Here is a 22,604-nt window from a genome sequence, read left to right on the forward strand (position 1 = left end):
CCTGATATGGGACTTGCTCCCAGGACCCTGAGATCATGATCTGAGCTGAAGGCAGAGGCTTAACCCACTGAGCTACCCAGGCACCCCCTTATCATATATTTTAATTCTAGAATGAAAAATGGTCTTTACTGTAATACAAATTTTAAGCATTTGACGCTCAAATTTTCTGTTGCATGAAGTTGAATTTGATTAATTCTGTCTACCTGTCTTTCTTTTCTACCATAGATGTTTGATTTTGGTGGGGTTTTTGTTTTTGTCTTTTGCTTTTAAAGAAGAGTTGCTGAGTACTAGATGTAATACTACTATAACATTATATTAAAAGAATGCCTTATTCTGTTTTTATGACTTGTATTAAAGGAGAGTTAATGAAGCGTTGTCTGCAAGGGGCTTGAGTACGTGGTTTCTTGAACATGGATTTTCCTAGCATGATGGGAGAATCTTTTTTTTTTTTTTTTAAAGAATGTCATATTTATTTATTTATTTATTTGACAAACAGATCACAAGTAGTCAGAGAGGCAGGCAGAGAGAGAGAGGAGGAGGAAGCAGGCTCCCTGCTGAGCAGAGAAGCCCCATGCGGGGCTCCATCCCAGGACCCCGAGACCATGACCTGAGCTGAAAGCAGAGGCTTTAACCCACTGAGCCACCCAGGCTCCCCACGATGGGAGAATCTTAACTTTGCACTTCACTTTATTCTTTGGAAACTTTTGCATTAGGTTGCTATGACACAGTCTGCCTGGAAGTCCATCTTGAAGGGCTGGTAGCTTGATTCGTTAGCCTCCCCACCAACTCTGTTTTAGAAGATCCATTATTTCCTTTGGATTAACAATGGGGATGCTGAATGTTGTCCCCAAACCTGGAAGATTGTATTCAGTTTCCTCTTTTGGTTTAACATTTTAGGGTCTGAGTCACACTGCCGACATGCAAACAAGGGAAGTATTGATGAAGTTATCTGGAACTATAGAATGTGAGGGACCCAACCGCCATCTCTATGACTTCACTGGAAACTTGCACATAGATGGGAAAAGGTATCACTTTTGCTTTTCTTAGTTTTTATTTTATTTTTTTGTTCTTAAGTGGGACTAAGAATTACTGCAATTGGTAAAATATTAGCTTGGTTTTTTGGCTTCAAAATACTTTAAAACTGTGAGATTTCTTACATTTAGTTTAGATATGAGAGACTGAGATTTTCCTGAAGCACAATTTCAGTCAATATAAACCTTCCTTCCCTTAAATTTAAGGAAAGAACTTATTTTTGTGAAGAAAACAGCCCCAGGGTCTGAAATGAGATTAAAGGCACTGGCTGTTTTTCTGTGTGTCTTACCTACTAGGAAGTAGAGGTGGTTTGGGTTGCATAAAATTGTCCAGAAAAGCATAAGAGAAGCATATCAGGTGTAGGAGATCTAATCTATTTATTAGAGAAACATCTTTTTTTTTTTTTGACTAACATTCTTCTAAGTAGCATTTGTTTTTTATAAAGTTGAATGGAAGAATCAGTAATTACTCTTCCTTTGGAATATTCACTGCCCTGTTGTCTATATTCCATTGTCTTTGTCCTCTTGGCATTTGTTTGAGTGTTGGAGAGTCATTTTTGTCATTCTGTTGGGGTGCAGTTCTCCCTTCTACCCGTCTTTAATCTGCATGCTCCTTACGGATGCTTCCCATCTTTGTATTTTGAACAGACGCAAAGGGCAGGACCTAACCGTGGGAATCAACCCAAAATAACTATGACAGCTGCAATTGCTTTCTTGGTTTTCCTTTAGCATGCAGAGCCATTCAGTAGGCTCACCATTTTGAATTTCTACATTATCACTCAGCCTTTTATTTAACCATTAAGTCATCCTTGACAAACTTTGATATTCTAGATTTAGAGTCTATAAAATAAACTGGGTTTCCTCATGAATATTATGGTTATTTTAGCAATTTTCTTTTTGGGTGTGGAGTTTTATACCCGGGTTTTAAGAGAACACAATTCCCTCTAACATTTTATAAGAAAAATTATATATAAATATATATACACACCCCCACATACATATACATACATATGCAGGTATGTGTATATATATATTTTTTTCTCTTGTAGTGATGAATGAATAGGATGAAACATTTTGTGGGTCTTTTTCTTTTCTTTCTTTCTTTCTTTCTTTCTTTCTTTTTTTTTTTTTTTTTGTAGATGGAGTGGTAACCTTTATTGCCCCTCTGTCTCAGTGAAATAGTTCAAATCTGACTAAAAAAACTACTGAATTAGTTAATTAATTGTGGGTTTATGTTTAAGGGGGAAAGCTCATGCTCATTTGTCAAACCATCATTAAATATAAATGTTGTTTCTTATTTTTAGCCCTGTTCCCCTTGGGCCTGACCAGATCTTATTAAGAGGTACACAGCTTAGAAATACTCAGTGGGTCTTTGGCATAGTTGTTTATACTGGACACGACACCAAACTCATGCAGGTAAAACATTTCTATGCTGAAAAACAATGCTGATTTCAGTCTTTGCTTTTTCTGTCCATTTTTACGAAGTAGAGAGTGCAAATGCAGATGTTGCATTTAGGGGGCTCAAATATGTCTGTGAACCTAAATTTAAAAAGGAAGTACATTTTATTTCTTGTTCCTTGGGTACTTTTTCTGGGATTTCCATTATGCTATCAGATATTTGTGACTTCTTACTTGAAATACCAATGGTCTTTGTTTTTACCGGATTTAGGGGGACAGTCAATTCTAACTTATTTTATCTTCTGGACTTAAGCAGAGATTCATTCTAACTTCTCTACTTCTCTTCCTCACCCCACAAATTAGGATTTAATAGTAAATTGTCCTTTTAATTGAATCCTAATTGAATTTAAAATCAGTTATGTTTGTACTAATATTTATTCTTCATACACCAAAAAATTAAGTTAATATGATTTTGCTCTTCCACCCTGTTAATGATTTTCAAAATATTTGTGAATTTACAGCTGCCCACATTTGTATTATGATGTATTTGGCCAGACAGCTTTTGAAATTCTGTATAAATCAGTGTCCCAATGTGTCATTTCTTCTATTTCTTTAATATCTTTTGGATCTTATTTTGCTAATGGTTGCTGTTCACGAGAATCAGTTTTTCAGCTTGTCTGCTCTTTTGTATCACTTCCAAAGCATGTGTTTGACTGTATTTCTTAGTTCAAAACTATTTAGTGACCACCATGCACCAAGTCTTGAAGTAGGCCGTGTGGACACAATAGTGAAATGCCAAGCTCACTCTCTGGAAGCCGCACAGACTAAGGAGTAAGATGGAATTACCGGGTAGAATGAGAATAGCTGCAGTTTGTGTCATCACAAAGGGCCTTGGGTGTCTACAGAAAGGCCAGGCAACCCAGGATTGGAGCCATTGTTTGACTAGATACAAGAAACCCATTTTAGTTGGGGAGAGTTGGGGGGGCGGGGCTCTCGTGTTGGTCCACTGTTTGAGGTCAGGTGATGGAGGAGGAGAGCGTTAAATGTTGATTAGAACAGATGAGGTGATAGACCCTATGTCTACCCCAGCTGGGAGATACAATGGAGATGGGGTGGCAGGGAGTGGGGGAGACGATGAACTAAGAAGGCTTCAGAGGCTCAACTTGCTGATCAGTGTGTAGGGCACTTGTCTTGGAGTTTCTGGGGTGGAGAGACCAGGGAGTGAGCCATAGGAGTAGGGAGCTAATGGTAAAGCTGTGGGAGGCCATTTGAGGACTGAGAGATAGTACATCTGGTGTTCCGTGCTCTGATTTTTAAAGTCATGATAACGGCAGGGCTGGGGCCAAGATGGATACCATAAGCCAATCACTCACCTTTTTAGAGAGTGAGGGACGTGGCTGAGAGGTTAGTGGGTTTGTTGAGCAAGAGGCAGAAGGCAAGGTAGCCAAATGGCATGAGCTTCCCGAGTGAGTGTTTTAACATGGCATTAGAGGCAGAAAGCGTCAGAAGTACTGTTGGCTTCAGATTCCAAGGCAGCCTGTATGTGGAGACTTTACCTTGATGAATGGTTTAGTGCTCTACCACCTAATAAGTATCCTCTGACTTCCTAGTCCAGTCCCAGCAGCCACACCCAACACTTGGAGCTCTACTAACCGCAGATCACTTCTGCTTTTATGATGAAGAGACAGAGATGACAAAGACTTCAGGAAGCCCAAATTTAGGTGGGGTGCCAACACCTGTTTTTAGATTGTGCATATTATAAATTTAACCACTCTCCAAGATTCCTGGTATACCAGTTGTTTTTTTCAGGGTGACATTGTTAGTACAGCTTTGTAGCTAAGCTGTAAGAGGTAATCAAGTGATACCCCAAAATGATCCCATCATCTTTTCAGTTAGCAAGGTGTGCACAAAGCTGCCTCATGATGTTTGCTCTTGTGAGTGAGATAGGCACTTCTCCTTGTACCTACGTGTGATAGGCCTGTGCAAGGCTTATTATGTGTTGACTATTCTAGTACAGAATGATGGAAAGACCCAGAAACATCTGCACTAGACTTGCTGTGCCTTTAGGACTGAAATAACAAGTAAAAATAATGAGCTTTCAAGAGGAATGTAATATAACACTTATAGCTGGAAGTCATCTTGTTTGTGAAATAACATTTTTTGTCTGGGCTTGTGCTGCTTGACCACAGAGGGGAAGCACAATTGCTTTAGGGTTCTTCTACTTTTTTGTTTGTTCTGTAAACTCATACCTCAGTGTCTTCCCTTCAGAGTTTCCTTGTTTCAAGTTCAGTACAGTTACATGCGGAAATATTTTCAATATTATTGTTTCTATTGGTTGAAGGGAAAGAGGTATTGTCACTTTAATTACAGCAAATACTTAGTGCCAACACGGATTATTCTAAGCGATTTGCATGTATTAACTCATTTATTCCTCATAATGGCCCTTTGAGGAAGATACTATTATTGAGCCCATTTTCTAGATGAGGACAATGAGACCCAGTGTCTACGTAGTTACCAAAGTTACACACCCACTCAGAAAGAGAGAGATTTAGGATTCAAACCTAGGCAGTTTGGCTCCTGAGTCCGTGTTCTCACTAGTTACTCTATGGACTACTTTCTTAGGAGGGCAGAAAGTGTTTAAATTCAGGTCAATTGTAAATGTTTTCAAACTTTGACATTTTGGTTTTTATTTGTAACTACTATAAGTAAAATTTTTATTAAATATATTTATTAGCACTAGTTTCCTAGTTTTTTTTTTTTTTTAATAGCAAAACATTCTAAGAAAACTAAATGACTAATAGAGATGGTTCTGGAATTATATATAGCCACTTAGTTCAAGTTTTTATTATTTTATTACTATTTAAATTTTGTTGAATTAACAAACCATAAACATAACTTTTTTGCTGTACAATTCTATGTGTTTTAACATGTGTATAGATTCACATAATCTCTAACATCTTCACAAAAGATTTAATTGAAAGATGCTTATTTCTATCAAGAACTCCATTACTCAAAAGCAGCAGTATTTTCTAAGAATTTTATGGAAGAATTTAAAATGCTAGTCAGAATTTAACATTACAAGCTCCTCATTGAGAGTTGAAATGTTCAGAGAATGGGAGTGAGTAGGCAGAGCTTGACTTTCCACAAAGTGTGTGTGATGAGGTTTTGGGCACTTATATTGGATGAAAGATATTTTTTCCTACCCTGTCGACTGCCATGACTGAACCACTGGAAAAGATCAGAAGCCAGTGAACTATCGGAGTCCTAGAAATGATGCTTATTGCAAATTTTTTTTCTCCCTGTACTCCAATGAATGTTTGTTAAAAATAATAAGATCAGGAGTTTTAAAAAGATTGGGGTAGACAGTCTTGGAACTAGTCTGTTGGCCTCTTCTGTAAGACCTGAGGTGATACGTTTTCCCCAGCTACCTGAGGGTGGGATTTGATCTATGGGTCAGCCTTCACTAATAGATTTCCATTTAGAAATTTAAAGGACTTTTTTTTTTAAATCTGTAAAGGACAAATAATTCAGAGACCTGAAGTGAAAGGGAGAAAAGAGAATATAAAGAAAGATGTTGCTGTAGTTCTTAAATACTGAAACATTTCAAAACTGCCAATAAACTGAGTTCCCACCTCTCCACCCCTGCAGAAAACCAGGCCATGATCGTAGTATTTGTGTGATGTTGTTGTATGAGCTTCTCTAGGGAATTTAGGGATGAATTGCTCTCTGTTTTCATTTGATTTTATTTTTATGTTGTGGCTTTATTCATATTCTTATTTTTGGAGACCTTTTCATCCTAGCTCCTTTAATGATCAGATGAGATGAGAATAGTGAAGAATGCTGACTGAAGTTTTGCACAAGGCACCATTTTTATGGCCATTTAATGCCTTTCAAGCTTTCATATCACCTGATTTTTGTAAATCGATGTTGCTAGTAGAGACCAAGCTTGTGACTCATGGAGAGAGACCTGTAGACTAACGCTCCTGTGTCCATCTGCCCCTATCTACTTTCTGGTTTCTGATCTAATCTAGGCCCTGCTCACCTCCAGGAATGGATTATTACCATCTTCTGGGTTACTGTATCAGTTTCCTATTGCTGCCATAACAAATTACACAAATTTAGTAGCTTAAAATAACACAAAGTTGTCATGTTACAGTTGTGTAGGTCAGAAGTCTGATATGGTCCTATCTATGTCATGACGCCTGCAGGGCAGCATTCCTTTCTAGAAACTTTAAGGAGGTTCTAGAGGGGAATCTGTTCCTTGCCTTTTCCAGCTTCTAGCACTACCCAAATTTCTTGACTTGTGACCCCCTTTTCCATTGTCAAAGCTGGCAATGTTGCATTTCTTGGACTCTTCTTGTGTGGTCACATTTCCCTCTGACTGTAGCTAGGAAAGGATCTCTTCATTTTCTGTTTTTAAGGGCCCGTGTGGTTAAATTGGACCTACTTGCATAATCCAAGAAAATTTCCTCAAGTCATATCCTTAATTTTTTAAAATTTAATTTTTTTTTTAATAAGTGAGAGAAAATGTGGTGGGGGTGGGAGAAGCAGAGGGAGAGGGACAAGCAAACCCCATGCTGAGCGTGGAGCCTGACATAGGGTTTCATCCTGGGATGCTGAAATCATGACCGGAGCCAAAACCAAGAGTCAGACCCTCAACTGACTGAGCCATCCAGGTGCCCCAGTCATATCCTTAATTTAATCACATAGGCAAAACCCCATTTATCACATAAAATAATATATTTACAGGCAGGGTCCAGGTATCAGAGCATGGATGTCATTGGCAGAGCCATTATTTTTCCAGCCACAATTACAGTCAGAACATTTTTAGTAAATTAGCTTCAGGTGCTTAATTGTCTAGTGCAAATAGTTCTATTGACTTTTCTAGTGCTGAGAGAATATAGTTCCAAAATTTTCACTTATGTGTAGGAGTCCTTGAATATGGCTTTAACGAATCTTTCTGAACTCACTTGCCAATACTGGCTTCTGTTCGAGCTGGGATGGTTTCCCCACCTGCAGTGAGAAGTCAGACCATGTATGTTTATAGATGGCTAGGCTATTTTCCACTTTTGTTTTACTTTCCTGTCTACATTCTGTTTATGACTCAAGACTGCATTCAGATTTCTCACAGCCACTAGAGCTTTCTTGACTTTCCTGCTTGTTTCTTGTTCAGTTTTCCAAATGAACTCTGTCCATTCATTTATTTTGATACCTATTGATGTCAACACCTATTTTGCATTTTGGGTGTGTATGTGTCTGTGTATGTTTTTTTTCCTCAATTTTCAGGGGAAAATAAATACTTCAAAAATAGTTCTTTGTGTATTAATTATAGAGCTCTATTATTTGAAGATTCAGCCTAGATTTTTATGGTACAGAATCTTTAAGTTTCTCTTAAATTAATGACATCCTGATTTCTTTTAAACTGATTTTAAGTGATTTAGAACTTTTTTCTAAGATTGCAAAAGTAGCTAATTTTATACTAAAATGTAATCATAAGTACAGATTGAATCATGAGGAGTCAAAATGTGTTCTTTATTTAAAACTAGCTCTTGATTAGGAGTATGGCACACTTATTACTTTAATTGGTTATTTGGCAAAAATACAGTCTTTATTTGTTGAATTTGGTTAACTTACCTCCTTTTCTCCTCACTCCTTAACCCCAAGCCTGTTCTGTGACTCTTATTCATTTCTCAATGCTGTTGTACAGAATTCCACAAAAGCACCCCTCAAAAGATCGAATGTTGAGAAAGTGACTAATGTGCAGATCCTGGTGTTGTTTGGCATCCTCTTGGTCATGGCCTTGGTGAGCTCGGTGGGGGCCCTGTACTGGAATGGGTCTCAAGGTGGAAAGAACTGGTACATCAAGAAGATGGGTAAGTGTCAGGAGGGAGTGCTTGTTGAAGTAGGATGAAACTACTTTGGAAAACCCTTCCAAGTGTGGTTTATGTGTGGTGTCCATGCCATCCTTCATTCTTTTGGCTACTCTATAAAAGGTCAGCCTTCTTGAAAGATTAGGAGTCATGTGATGAAATGAAGATAGACACAAGTGGGGATTGTTTTATATTCAAATGATTGTATTTGCAACTCTTTTTTGAGTTATTTTCTTAGTAGTTGCTCTAGGAATTATAATAAATGTCTTAGAGAATCAGCATATCCTTTATGTTTAATTCCTGTTTGGTATCATTTCTTTTCATCCTGGAGAATTTCTGTTAGAATTTCTGAATGTAAGGTAGATTGGATAGCAATAAATTCTCTGTTTTTATCTTGAAATGTATTAATTACTCCTTTGTTTCTGAAGCACAGTTTTGAAGATACAGGATTCTTGTAGAATTCTTGGGTGATGTTCTTTTCCTTTCAGTACTTTGACTGTGCTATCCTACTCCCCTCTGGCCTCCATTGTACTGATGGGAAGTCAGCTATTAATCTTACTTTTTCTCTTATGTGTGAATCATTTTCTATTGTTGCTTTCAGAATTGTCCTTGGTTTTCAATAACTTTGAGTTTACTTTGTTTGGGAGTCTGTTGAGCGTTGTGAATGTGTACAGTAATATTTTTCATCAAGTTTGGGAAGTTTTCGGCTATCATTTATTCAAATATTGTTTCTGCCACATCTTCACTCCCTTCTCTTACTGATAATTCCATTATGTGCATGTTGGTCCACATGATGTGACTTTAGGCTCTGTTGCCTGAAAGTATTGTTTTTTGTTAGTGAAAATGGGTGCTTTAGGTAATATGCTGTGGCAATTCTGGATTCTGTTTCCTCTTCGTCCTGGGGCTTTTGTTTTTTTTCTTTTTTCTGTTTTTGTTTTTTTAATCTGTTTAGTGACTTGCCTGAAAAAATTCTGTGAGGTCTGTTTCCTCCTGCAGTATACAGCCTCTGCTGTTACTGCTCAGCTTTAGTCCCATGTTTTGAGTTTTTTTTTTTTTAAAGATTTTATTTATTTATTTGACAGAGAGATCACAAGTAGACAGAGAGGCAGGCAGAGAGAGAGGGGGAAGCAGGCTCCCTGCTGAGCAGAGAGCCGGATGCGGGGCCTGATCCCAGGACCCCGAGATCATGACCCGAGCCGAAGGCAGAGGCTTTTAACCCACTGAGCCACCCAGGTGCCCCCCATGTTTTGAGTTTTTAATGCTTTAAAAATATATAGTTTAATGTATATAGTGGTTTTTGTATATTCACAGATTGTGGACATTTACCCCTTACCTAACTTTAGAACATTTTTCATCACCACAGAAAGAAAGCCAATCTTATTTAGCAATCACTCTTCTCTTTGTTTTTATTTTTAAGCCTGGATTCCTAGGGGTCAGCATAGCTTAGACGTTAGCCAGTGATAGGTCAGAGGTTCTTTGACCTCTGGCTTGTGGAATGCCTTCAGGGGAATTTAAAGTCCGCAACATTCAGTCAGGGCCTAGTAGCTCACAAGTACCCTCTCTGGTCCCTCCTGAGCAGATGCAGCCTTGTGCTTGGACATGACCTTCTGGGCCACCAGGATTCAGTGTGATCTTACCAAGGTTTCTTAGGTCATTCCTTTCCATAGGTATCCCTGTTTAATTTCTGGCTAGTCTTCTGGTTTTTTTTCCCTTACGAGCATTGTGAGATATTTGTCTTCCTTAATTATTAGCCACTGGGATCTCTATCGTTTTTGACAGTGCCCTCGGCATGGCTTTTTTCATGCCGTGTTCCAAATAATGTCATCTTCCTCAAGCTGTTCCTGTCCTGACAACCTGCCTTACTCTTGAGTACCAGCCTGCCTCACCCTAGGATAGAATTTCTGCAATATGGAGCTGGGGGTGCGGGGGGTGGGGTGCGAGCTGCCAGTCCCAACCACCCACCCAGAACAGAATTTAAGCATCATGGTTCAAGGGGAAAGGAGAGGGAAATAGCTTTTGACTTAAATGCCAAAGGTTTCCACTCAGATTAAATAGATTTTTTTTTAATACATGCTTTTGAATTTTTTGTATGTGCTGTGAACAATTTCTAAGCACTTTAAATGCTTGCTTTTGGTAATTCTGTTCAATTTTATTGCTCCCTTTTTTGGAGAGATCTGTCAATCTCCTTACACAGCAATTCCAGAAAATAAAATTTAACGACAAAACACTTCAAAAAATTTCAATTTTAAAACTTTGGAATCTTTGCTTGAAGTTTTTGTTATTCTTTTCTTTAAATATATTTTGGTTGAACTGATCAAAACATTTTTTTCCTTTTCTAATTATCTAATTTAATTATCTAATTAAAGAAAAAAAAATCAAACACTTTTAAATGCCAAGGAGAACTATTGTTGCCACTTTACAAATATAACTGGGACTCAAGTTGTAGGTTGGATCAAAACTCTTGGTTTTGGTTCTTAAAATTTGGATTTGGACCATGTTATGTGTCTAGTTTCCAATATAAAGACTGATACTTTGTGTACATATATATTTTCAAAATGTCATGATCTGGGTAAATAAACAGCATTGACACAATCTTGGTGTGGAAGCTGGCATTTAAATCGCCTAATGTCAAACTCCAATACTAGCTGCATGATTTATGGTAGAAGAACAACAGTCTTTGTGTCCCACCCATAATGCTGTCTGCTTTGTTTTCTTATGGAAAAGTTGGAGTAGCTCTGTTAAAGCCGTCAGACTTCACATTTGCATCGTCACTGTTGGAGCTTTGACTTACTTCAGTTTCTATCAGATTCTGTCCTTGGTCATCTCCACTTGATTGTTTTTGTTTGTCTGAATGAACTTCTATACACAGGTTCTTCCCTGAATGTGCTCTGCTTATTGATAATAGATATGATCATTCAAAGCTGTTTTTGGCCTGGATTCAAACCTGACATCTTAAATTTCTTAATACATAATTCTAATTGACAGATATTTATTCTTAAACAGATTATACCTCAGGAACATTTGTTAACTATTGGTACTTGGAGATGCTATTTAATAACTACTTAATTAAAAAGAAGGTTGCAACATGTCAGAAAGAAATGAAGCAATTGGCAGGAAAAACAGCAGCCTTGGTAGGTGAGAAGAAAATGAAGGGATGGTAGGAAGGTGAAACTACTGACCAGCTCGTGCCTACTCCCTTTATCCTTTACCAGCCTCTTATCCTGCCATCACAGCTCTCCACTAGAACTCGCAGGCTGAGTCAAACCACAACCATTTGACTAATTTCCTGGGGGGAAAACTCAACTGTGGTTTGAAGTCCTTACAAGTTACTAATCTCCAATCCCAGCCTTTTGTTGTCTTGAAATACCAGTTCCCCTCAAGAGGCATCTTTAATACCAGTCAAACCTTTAGCCTGCTGCAACAACCCTCCCTCACCTCTTGCCAAGTTAAGCTCTTACTACTCTCCTTCAACCAGGGTGTCATGGTCATCAGGAGAAGAACTTTTGTCTTTTGATACAGACCTTGTACCTCTTTTCTCTCTCTTAGTTCCTCTTCCTGTCTAAGCTGACCCTACTTCTGCTTTGGAGTCTGTCCCCTAGGCGTCTTGATCCATCATTAGGGGTCCCCCTTCTGTTAAGATTTTCTTCTGTTATCTTCAATAAATAGCTCCAGCCTTCCTGCTTCCCTCTCTTTGCCTGCTACCATTGACACTTTCCTGCATCTTAAAAACTCTTTGGCATATCCCTTACAGACGTTTGACATGCCTATCTTCTTTTCTGCGTCCTTTTTAGTTAGCTGTTTGCTCTCTTTCTGGCAAAACTTGAGTAAAGCCTCTCTTCTTCCGATGGCCTTTGGTGACCATGCCTTCCCATTAAAATGAACCTTTCTTCCTGGTTTCAGCAATGTCCTATGAACTCCTTCTCAGTAGATGTATGCTGCTGCATGCTTAGGAAGGGACATGCTCGCTCCTGCTCACCTCTGGCGAACACCTTTTAGAAAAAGTCCACAATAATAGAGTAAAAGGAAACAGACTGAGAGAAACTAAAGTGATAAAGGTACTCTGGTTTTTGTCCACAGACACAACCTCGGATAATTTCGGATATAACTTGTTGACATTCATCATCTTGTACAACAATCTTATTCCCATCAGTCTGTTGGTGACCCTCGAGGTTGTGAAATACACTCAAGCCCTTTTTATAAACTGGGTGAGTATCACAGCCGAGCCCAAAACTGTGCTGCTGGAGCAATGTCAGCCACTATTTTCTCTCAGAGCATCAGTCCTTCACCTGAGCCTCCAGAAAAGGACAAAAATAGTTCATTTAGGATTGGGTCTGGGACTTAAACTGGCCAGAGAACTGGCAAGGCTGTCCCTGAGCTGGTGATGGCAAAGAATGGTTACCTGAAACCTCAGCTTCCTGTCTATGAAACAGGAGGACATTGGTGCCTATTTATTCAAGGGGTTCTTGTGAGGATTAGGTGAGATCATCAAGGCAGAGTGCTTAGCAGGTGCATGCCTTCTGGTGAGTGGACACGAAATGGCTGCAAATGCCACTCCTGCTTTTACAGTCTCATTAGTGCTGCATGAAAGGTCTCACAGTTGTGTCTAGTTCAGTGTGCATTATATATCAAGGGTCATGGGGGCCCTAAACTTGGATTTTGTTGCAAGAGTGGAGGTGGAATTTTAAAGGAATTGCTATACCATGAAGCACTGGACTTCAGCAGCCAGTATTTGTAGACAGGGTACTTTCATGTGCATTTTTATTTGATCTTCGCAACAATCCCATGAAGGAGGTATTGGCTGAGCTCAGAAGTCTGGGTTAGTCTAGGTCATGCAATGCTCGTCTCGAAACTAAGTCTTTTGTCTATAAATCACATGTTTTCTTCTTCTAGCACAGTGTTTCTCTATACTAATAGCTACTGTACTTTTACCCCCAAATTAATGTTGAGTGCTAATATTATCTGTTGTAGCTTCTTTTCTGCACTAGTCTAAATGAAGGAATAATGGTATATATTTTCTGAAGCATCCTCCACCTCTTCTCTCTCTCAGGACACAGACATGTATTATCTAGGAAATGACACTCCTGCAATGGCCAGAACCTCAAACCTTAATGAAGAGCTTGGGCAGGTGAGACCCTCTTTGGAAACTTTGGTAGTGGTGACTCCAGTATCAGGGTAGACAAGTGCTAGAACCACAAGAGATTTTGGAAAAATAGTTCTTTATGAATGTGGTTATGATGTCTGAAGTGCTATACATATAGCATTTAAAAGTATTGTGAAATAGAAATGTTTGTTGGCTTTGACCTGCTTTCTGAGACATCAGTGTATTTTATTATCTTGAAGGTACCTGCAAAAAAAATTACAAAAAATAAAGTGTAACATTACTTTGGACATTAAAATTTTTTATCAGAATAAATGATGGGGAAACCAGTGGTTCGGATATGAAGGTATTGGGTATTCTTACAAAACATGGCAGAGCTGATTTGAAGGACATAAATCTATTAAATTTCTCACATGTTTAAGATTTGGTTTCTGGAACATTCCAGGGGATGAGTTTCTTTTTTTGCCATCATCCTTGAAACTCTTGTTACATTTAATGAGTTGTGTTTTGCATTATATCTTCATCTTATGTTGAAATTACGGTAAGGAATACCTTCTTTGAATGCACTGCTATTAAAGATTATAATTTCATTTTATACAACTTATTTAAACCTCCCAACAGCCCTAGGGGGTGGGTGCTATATATGTCAGACTAAATTTGCCTCCTCTTTGAACCCTTTTACAGTTTTTTAGGTAAAGTTAATTTATCTTTCTTCTATGTCTCCATAATAGTCTCTGCAATTATGAATAGAGTAAAGTGAGAGATATAATAGTGATGTGGTGTCTGTTTCCATCTTGAGCCTTTCGAGCCCATTTGAGGGTGTGGATGTGCCTGGGGTGAGGTCTTTTGTTGTCTTGGTCAGTCTAGCATAGTGCTCAGTATCCCATTGTTCTCCGGACCGATTAAACTGGATCCCAGTATTCAAAGGTTTAAAAGTGCTCAAGTTGTACCCAGGATAATAATTAATCCTAGTTGGGAATATGGGAAAGGTTTGCTTGCTCAAACGTTTTGAGTTGCAACTTAAGGATAAGTTAAAATTCAATAGGAGAATGAGAGCAAATCTGGATAATTCCTTATTAGAAGATTTTCATTTTTTTAAACATTTTCATATAATCTTTTTATTTTTTAAAAAAGGGGCAGAAGGAAACACATTATTGGAAGGCTGATTCTACTGAATTTTTTATACCCCTAGACTTACTGCAAAAGATTTTATAAAAATCTTTTATAAAAACTTATTTATAGTTGGAGCATTAATACCCATATCTTACTATTTTTTAAAATTTCTATATAATATTTGACTTCTTTAGGAATGTTGATAATTTTCTTCTACTTGACGGCCCTTTGATTTCTTTCAAGATAATTCATAGTGTATTTGCCTACTTTGTATCATTAAGAAAAAGTACAGAATAAGTAATTCACAGTATTAATCCCTCTTCCATAAAACAGTAAAGCATGGCTTCCCCTTGCAATCCCTGGAGTAATGTCCAGCATCCAGGAGCAATCATGACCGGAGAAACTAGAATTTTTACTGGAGACAGTTCTTTGATTACTCTCCCTTCACCAATCTATGATATGATTTTCCAGGATGTTCCACATAAAATTGATGTTCCATATCTTCTGGCCAAACTCTTTTTTTCATAGATGTGGACATTGGGGCCATGAAGGATGAGGCAACTTTTCTAAAGTCCATATGTCTAGTTAGTATCCAGAGCCCGATCTGGGCTACTGTCCACTTGTGATCTTGAACTCCTTTCCTTCTTGCCCATCACATGATCCACTGGAGAGAATGCAGTTCACACAGCGTATATGCATTTGGAGCTCATCTCTTTTTCATTCAGTTAATTATGTCAAAATGGTTGGCTTGTTGACCTCTAGGAATTTTCTCTTTTCACCTTTGTATGTTGAGAGCTTGGTGTATTAAATCTGTAAAACTTTGTATCTCAAAACGTTATGTATAATCTATAGCACTCCTATGCCGCCTTCGCTTAATCTTTATTGTTACTGTGATGGAGGAGCCTTCCTAATCCAACTAGGAATGGAGTGGTAAAAAAACATTCGAGGGTGGCCAAAGTTTGAGCTTGTTGTCTTGATACATTGAACGCTAGACTGGAGTGCTGTATGAGATCGTGGGAATAGCTTAGAGAGTGATCTGTGTCTTTGAGGTGTCTTGTGGCAGAACACAGTGCTTACGTGTATACATCGACATGGCTCCCCGGCTGTTACTCTAGCCTCCTTTGCACATTTCTGCACAATTTGATTCTAGGCTTGGTTAGTGGAAAAGGTTTTCAAGTGGCCAAAGCATTAAAATATATTAATTTTTATAATAATTTATAATTGTAACCTATATAATTATAAAATATATTTTACTGTAAGGAAATTTGCCTTTTAAAATTAATAGAGATTTTGAATACATTTCTATCTATATTTATAGAAGGAAAGACATTCTCTATCTCTGCATCTAACTACAGTGTTGATGTATGTTTCTTCCATCCTTTGATTTAGGTGAAATACCTATTTTCTGATAAAACTGGAACTCTCACATGCAATATCATGAACTTCAAGAAGTGTAGCATTGCTGGAGTAACCTATGGGTAAGCGTGTTTATCACTTACTAAACATTTGATTCGTATTCTTACAACAAAGAAGTTTAGTTTTAGCTGCTTAGCCAAATGCCTTCTTCATATTTTCGAAGGGATTTAGATATGTAATTGCTACTGAATGTATTTAAAATTTAATGGGTCCCAACTTTGAACAGTTAACCAGTTTATTCTGCAAATATTTACCTAGTGAGAAATCCCTGGATTTAATGCTATACGTTCAATTTTAAAACTTTAATTCTATAAATGTAAATTCTAGAATTTATAGTTATAATCTAATAATTATAAATGTCTAACTCATATTTTGACTTGAATGCCTGTCTTTTTTTTTTATCAATCTTTAGTTGATATGTAACATTATTGGTTTCAGATGTACAACATAATGATTCAGTGTTGGTATACACTGCAAAATGTTCACCACTAGAGGTCTACTTACGACTGTCATCACATATGGTTAAACAATTTATTTTTTCTTGTGATGCAAATTTTAAGGTCCATTCTTTTAGCAACTTTCAAATATGCAGTATAATATTTATTATAAACTATGGTCTCAATGTTGTATGTCAATTCCCATGACTTACTTATTTTAAGGGAACTTTGTACCTTTTGCCCCTTTCACCCATTTAGTCCCTCCCTACCCCCTGCCTCTGGCAACCACTAACTTTGTATTTATGCTCTGTATCTATGAGCTGCTGTTGCCTTTTTTTTTTTTTGAGTGCACATTTAAGTAAGATTATATGGTATTTGTCTTTCTGTGTCTGACCTATTTCACTTAGCATAATACCCACAAGGTCTATCCATGTTGTCACAAATGGCAAGATTTCCTTTTTATGGCTGGATGATATTCTATTGTGTATATGTACCACATTTTCTTTATCCATTCATCTACTGAAAGACTGAGGTTTTTTCTATATCTTGAGTATTGTCAGTAATGCTGCAGTGAACATGGGGTGCATATATAATTTTGAGTTAATATTTTCATTTTCTTTGGATAAATACCCAGAATTGGAATAGCTGGGTCATATGGTAGTCTATTTTTAATTTTTTGAGGACCTCCATACAGCTTTCCATAACAGCTGTACAAATTTACATTCCCACCAACAGCATACAAGAGTTCTACATCTTTGACAACATTTGTTATTTCTTCTAACCATTTTAACAGGTAGGAGGTGATATTTCGTTAGGGTTTTGATTTTCATTTCCCTGATGATTAGTGATGTTGAACACATCTCTATGTATCTGTTTGTCATCTATATGTCTTCTTTGGGAACATGTTTACTCAGATCTGCCCACTTTTAATCAGATTGGCTTTTTTTTTTTTTTTTTGCTATTTATATGTATCTATATATAGGATATTAAATTAACCCCTTACCAGGTATAAGATCCATAATTATTTTCTCCCATAGGTAAGTAGCCTTTTCATTTTATTGATTTCCTTTGCTATACAGAAACTTTTTAGTTTGACGTAGTCCCACACTTGTTTATTTTTGCTTTTGCTGCCTTTGCTTTTGGTGTCAGATCAAAAAAATCATTATCAAGACCAGTGTCAAGGAGCTTACTACCTATATTTTCTTCTAGGGTTTTTATGGTTTCAGGTCTAACATTCAAGTCTTTAGTCCATCCTGAGTTAATTTTTGTATATAGTATAAGATAGTGGTGCAGTTTGATTATTTTGCATGTAGCTGGCAAGTTTTCTCATTTATTGAAGAGATTGTCTCTTCCCCATTAAATATTCTTGGCACTTTAATCAGAGATTAACTGACCCTTAGTGTGTGGATTTTATTTTGGGCTCCCTTTTTATGCCAATATGGTACTACTTTGATTAGTATAGTCTGAAATCAGACTGTGTGATGCCCCTCGCTTTGTTTTTGTTTCTCAAGATTCCTTTGGCAATTTGGGTCTTTGTAGTTCCATATAAATTAGAATTGTTTGTTCTATTTCTGTGAAAAATGCTGTTGGAATTTTGGCAGGGATTGGATTGACTCTGTAGATTGCTTTGGGTAGTATAGACATTTTGACAATATAAATTCCAGTCTACAAGCATGAGTATCTTTCCATTTATTTTATCTTCAGTTTCTTTCATGTCTCACAGTTTTCAGTATACAGTTTTTTCATCTCCTTGCTTAAATTGATTCCAAGGTATTTTTTTGGATGCAACTATAAATGGGATTTTTAAAATTTCTTTTATGATAGTTCATTATTAATGTATAGAAATACAACAGACCTTTCTGCATTGATTTTTATCCTACAGCTGTACTAAATTCATTTATTCTAAGAGCTATTTGTTTATTCTTTAGGGTTTTCTATATATAGTTTCATGTTATCTCTAAATAGTGACAGTTTTACTTATATCTGGTTTGGGAGGCTTTCATTTTCTTGCCTGGTTGCTGTGGCTAGGACATCCAGTGCTGTGTTGAAAAAAAGTGGCAAAAGTGGGTACCTTTTTCTTTCCGACCTTAGAGGAAAAGCTTTTAGCTTTTCACTAATAACTATGATGTTAGCTGTGGGCTTGTCATATATGGTCTTTATTACGTTGATATATATTCCCTCTATACCCACTTTGTTGAGAGTTTTTATCATAAATGGATGTTGAATTTTTGTCTAATGCTCTTTTTGCAGCTAGTGTAATGGTCATGTGATTTTTATCTTCCATTGTGTTAATGTGGTGTGTCCTATTGATTGAATGCAGATGTTGGACCATCCCTTATCCCTGGAATAAATCTCAGTGGAGCATGGTGTATGATTTTTTAAATGTATTGCTGAATTCACTTTGCTATTACTTTGCTGAGGATTTTTGCACTTGTGTTCATCAGGGGTATTGGCCTCTAAATTTCTTTTCTTGTGGTGCCCTTGTCTGATTTTTGTATCAGGGTAATGCTGACCTTGTAATATGAGTTTGGGTTTCTCTCCTGTTGTTGGGAAGACTTTGATAAGGATTGGTATTTTCATTGAATGTTTGGGAGAATTCACCAATGAAGCTGTCTGAACCTGACTTTTGATTGTTGGGAGGTTATTGATTACCGACTTAATCTCCTTATTAGTAATCAGTCTAAGATTTTCTGTTTTATCATGATTCGGTCTTCATCTGTTGTATGTTTCTAGGAATTTATCCATTTCTTTTTTTTTTTTAAGATCTTTATTTATTTATTTGACAGCGAGAGAGATCACAAGTAGGCAGGGAGGCAGGCAGAGAGAGAGGGGGAAGCAGGCTCCCTGCTGAGCAGAGAGCCCAATGTGGGGCTTGATCCCAGGACTGTGAGCCAAAGACAGAGGCTTAAGTCATTGAGCTACCCAGGCACCCCAGAATTTATCCATTTCTTATAGGTTGTCCAATTTGTTGGTATATAATTGTTCATAGTAGTGTCTTATGATCTGTTATATTTCTGTGTTATCAGTTATAATTTCTCTTCTTTTATTTCTGATTTTGAGTCCTCTTTTTTTTTTTTTTTTTTTTCTTGATGACTCTAGCTAAAGGTTTGTCGATTTTATCTTTTCCAAGTACCGGCTGTTAGTTTCACTGATGTTTTCTATTGTCTTTTTTCCCCTCTATTTCATTTATTTCTGCACTAACCTTTGCTACTTTCTAACTTATACTAACTTTGGGTTTCATTTCTTTTCTAGTTTTTTTTGAGGTGTAAAATTAGGTTGAGATTTTTCTTGATTTTTGATATAGGCATTTGTCACTATGAACTTCCTTCTCAGAACTGATTTACCATATGGTATTTCCATTTTTCCTTTGTCTCATCATATTTTCTGATTTCTCTTTTGATTTCTCTTTGACCCATTGGTTGCTCAGTAGCATATTGTGTAGTCCCCACGTATTTGTGAATTTTCAGTTTCATTCTGGTAATTGCTTTCTGGTCATACCATTATAGTTGGAAATGATGCTTGGTAGGACTTCAGTTTTCTTAAATTTATGAAGACTATTTCATGGTCTCTCTATGATCTATCTTGGAGAATGTTTTTATGTGAGTGCCTCTTTTGATTACAGTTTTGTGACCCCTCTGTTTCCCTCTTTCTGGCAGTCATTTTCCAGAATTGACAAGAGAACCATCGTCAGATGATTTTTGGTAAGTGGATACTAGCACTTTTTGATGCTTTAGCGGGAAGGAACTATTCTGTATTACATTTTTATCTGAATATTTTGTAAATAAAATTTCATATTTGTTATCCCAAGAGAAAACCAAATTAAAATTTTAAACATGAATATGGTCTTAAACATGTAGTAGAACTACAAGAATTTAACAAAAAATAGCAAGTCCTTAGTTTAGTACTTCCCACTCACTTCCCACTTCTTAGCATAATGTCTTCAAAATTGTAACATACATATTGTAGCATATATCAGGATTTTATTCTCATTAAAGGCTGAATAACATTTCATTGTGCATACCACATTTTGCATATCCATTCATCTGGTGATGGGAATTTGGACTTTTTTTTTTACCTTTTCTAGTGTGATTAATGCTGTTATGAACATTGGTATATAAGGATCTGGTTCTCTGCTTTCAGTTCTTATGGGTATACACCTAGAAGTGGGATTGGTGGGTTGTATGGTAATTTTATGTTTAAATTTTGAGGAACCACCAAACTGTTTTCCATAGCAGTTGTACCATTTACATTTCTGTCAGTAGCACACAGTTTTCCCATATCCTCATGACACTCGTTAATTTCTATTTCTTTACTATATATAATAGCCATCCCAGTGGGTGTGAAGTGGTATCTCATTTTGGTTTTGATTTGCATTTCTCTTAGGATTAGTGGTGATGTGTGCTCATATTTTTAGATTTATATACTAACAAAACTGATTGATAGGGCTGTGTGTGTAGGGGAGATGGTGTAGTTGATGACGGACTGGCTTCCCTACGCAATCATTAGTCAGGACCGACTGTTTTATTAGAGGGTCCCTGGATGTCATCATCTGTCTTTCTTGTGAACTGCTCAGTTTTCTTCTCATGAGAAGACCTCTCCAGCCTGTAAATTTGGCTGCATATGTTATGGGAGCTGAGTGGAGGCAGAGGGCCAGTGATCATACTTATCTGAGTGTAAAGGATTTCACTTAAAACTCCTATCTTGGGAGAATTCCCTACCCTATACCTACTTGTATGCCCAGCGTGGCTGGGTCCACGGTACTCTGGTTTAACGTCTCTAAATGATAAACCTTCCATGGCTTGCTGGGTGCAAAATGTTCAGTTACCTGGCTGCAAGGGATAAAGGAGGGTTCCTGAAGGCTGACTCTTCCTCTGTTGGACCTGGAGCCCCTCCTGCTTCCCACGTTCTTTTAATTGGACAGCTGCCCTTTCCTCAACATTCCCAAGGTTCTGCTGGGGGTATCAGCTTGAGTTCTAGGTGCTTCCTCTTATAAGCTGCTGGTTTCTGCTGTACTAAAACTCTGATATCCAGAGTTCAGACTGGCATCACCTTGACTATGGCCACTTCTTCCACTATCTTTGTCCTGAAGAAGGAGATTCAGGAGGAAGTGGGGATACGGAATATACTTAACCATTCACATTTTCTTCAGTGTGCTAGCACACAGCCATCATAGCAAGCTTCCTTCCTCACAATTATTTGCTTCCTTCTCTCTCCTGTATATGAGCTCTGGCCGTAAATGATTGCACAGATGCAATGCAGTCATTCCTCTTATTTTACTTGCTTTGAGCAGATACTCCAAAGTTTTTCCTGGTAGAAGTTGAGCAGACCAGCCAAAGTGACAAAGTGTTGACCCCTGCCTGTTTCTTCTTTGTAACTATGTTGTTGTTTATCACAACTTATAAAATATTTTGCTTATAGTAGGGCTAATTTTTTCTGTCTCAAGGCTTGAAATAATATACAGTATTCCAAATCTTTAGAAGTTGAATATAAATCTATAGGTTTTTTAGGTGTAGATCTTCTTGAAGACAGATTCTTACTAGATTTGGGCTAATTTTAAAGGAACTTCTGAGCTGATTAAGTATTTTCTGGTGTCTCTCACAGCCGGATACCTCCTCCCCCTAGTGACTCATGCGACTTTGATGACCCCAGGCTCTTGAAGAACATTGAAGATCATCATGTAAGGTCACCGTTTTGCTTCTTGGACATTACATAGCTTATGGTGCCCTTCTATTTATGTGTATGTATAGTGTCTTGAAATTTGCCATTTTGGACCTTGGGGAAGAGATGCAGTTTTACTTTTCTGGTGTTAGTATTCAAAGAAGTGATCTTAAATAAATGCTATGAGGTTATCACTCTGCATAAGTTAGAAGCCTTGATTAAATATGTGGTGAAGATAGAAAGTAGCACAGTAAGATTACGATGAGTCTTACCCTGGAATTCTCTAACATTGTGGATTTCTTTTGCTTTTTAAGATTTCTGCAGTACTATATCTTCACAGTTGTGAATCTAAGTGGTCATGCATTTTGAAAAGCAATCTCAGTATGCTTGGGCCAGGATAATTTAGGGAAGAAAAGTAAGGCAAAACAACATGTAGCATCCTACTGTGTGCCGAACATTTGCTGTGTATTTCCCCTAGAACTTGATTCACCCCAGAGAAGTGATAGGAAGCTGCATGGCAATATTGAGTTGGTCAAGAGTTACCAGCAAACAAATCTAGTAATGAGACTCAGAACCTTAGTCT

General features: G+C 37.4%; 1 protein-coding gene across 3 annotated transcripts in view; it reads left to right on the plus strand.

The window, feature by feature from the left end:
- Positions 1 to 22,604, plus strand: part of ATP8A2 (ATPase phospholipid transporting 8A2) — a 587,617-nt gene that overhangs the window by 150,756 nt on the left and 414,257 nt on the right. For all 3 annotated transcript variants that reach the window (XM_032838223.1, XM_032838221.1, XM_032838222.1), the window contains exons 9-16: positions 898 to 1,025; positions 2,336 to 2,447; positions 8,137 to 8,302; positions 12,377 to 12,504; positions 13,347 to 13,424; positions 15,900 to 15,988; positions 20,020 to 20,064; positions 21,965 to 22,040. In XM_032838223.1, coding sequence (XP_032694114.1) covers positions 898 to 1,025; positions 2,336 to 2,447; positions 8,137 to 8,302; positions 12,377 to 12,504; positions 13,347 to 13,424; positions 15,900 to 15,988; positions 20,020 to 20,064; positions 21,965 to 22,040 — 822 coding nt within the window. The remainder of the gene's footprint in view (positions 1 to 897; positions 1,026 to 2,335; positions 2,448 to 8,136; positions 8,303 to 12,376; positions 12,505 to 13,346; positions 13,425 to 15,899; positions 15,989 to 20,019; positions 20,065 to 21,964; positions 22,041 to 22,604) is intronic.

Source organism: Lontra canadensis, unplaced genomic scaffold (genome assembly GCF_010015895.1).
Source record: "Lontra canadensis isolate GAN:19392208 unplaced genomic scaffold, GSC_riverotter_1.0 scaffold103, whole genome shotgun sequence".
In the NCBI taxonomy this organism is placed as follows: domain Eukaryota; kingdom Metazoa; phylum Chordata; class Mammalia; order Carnivora; family Mustelidae; genus Lontra; species Lontra canadensis.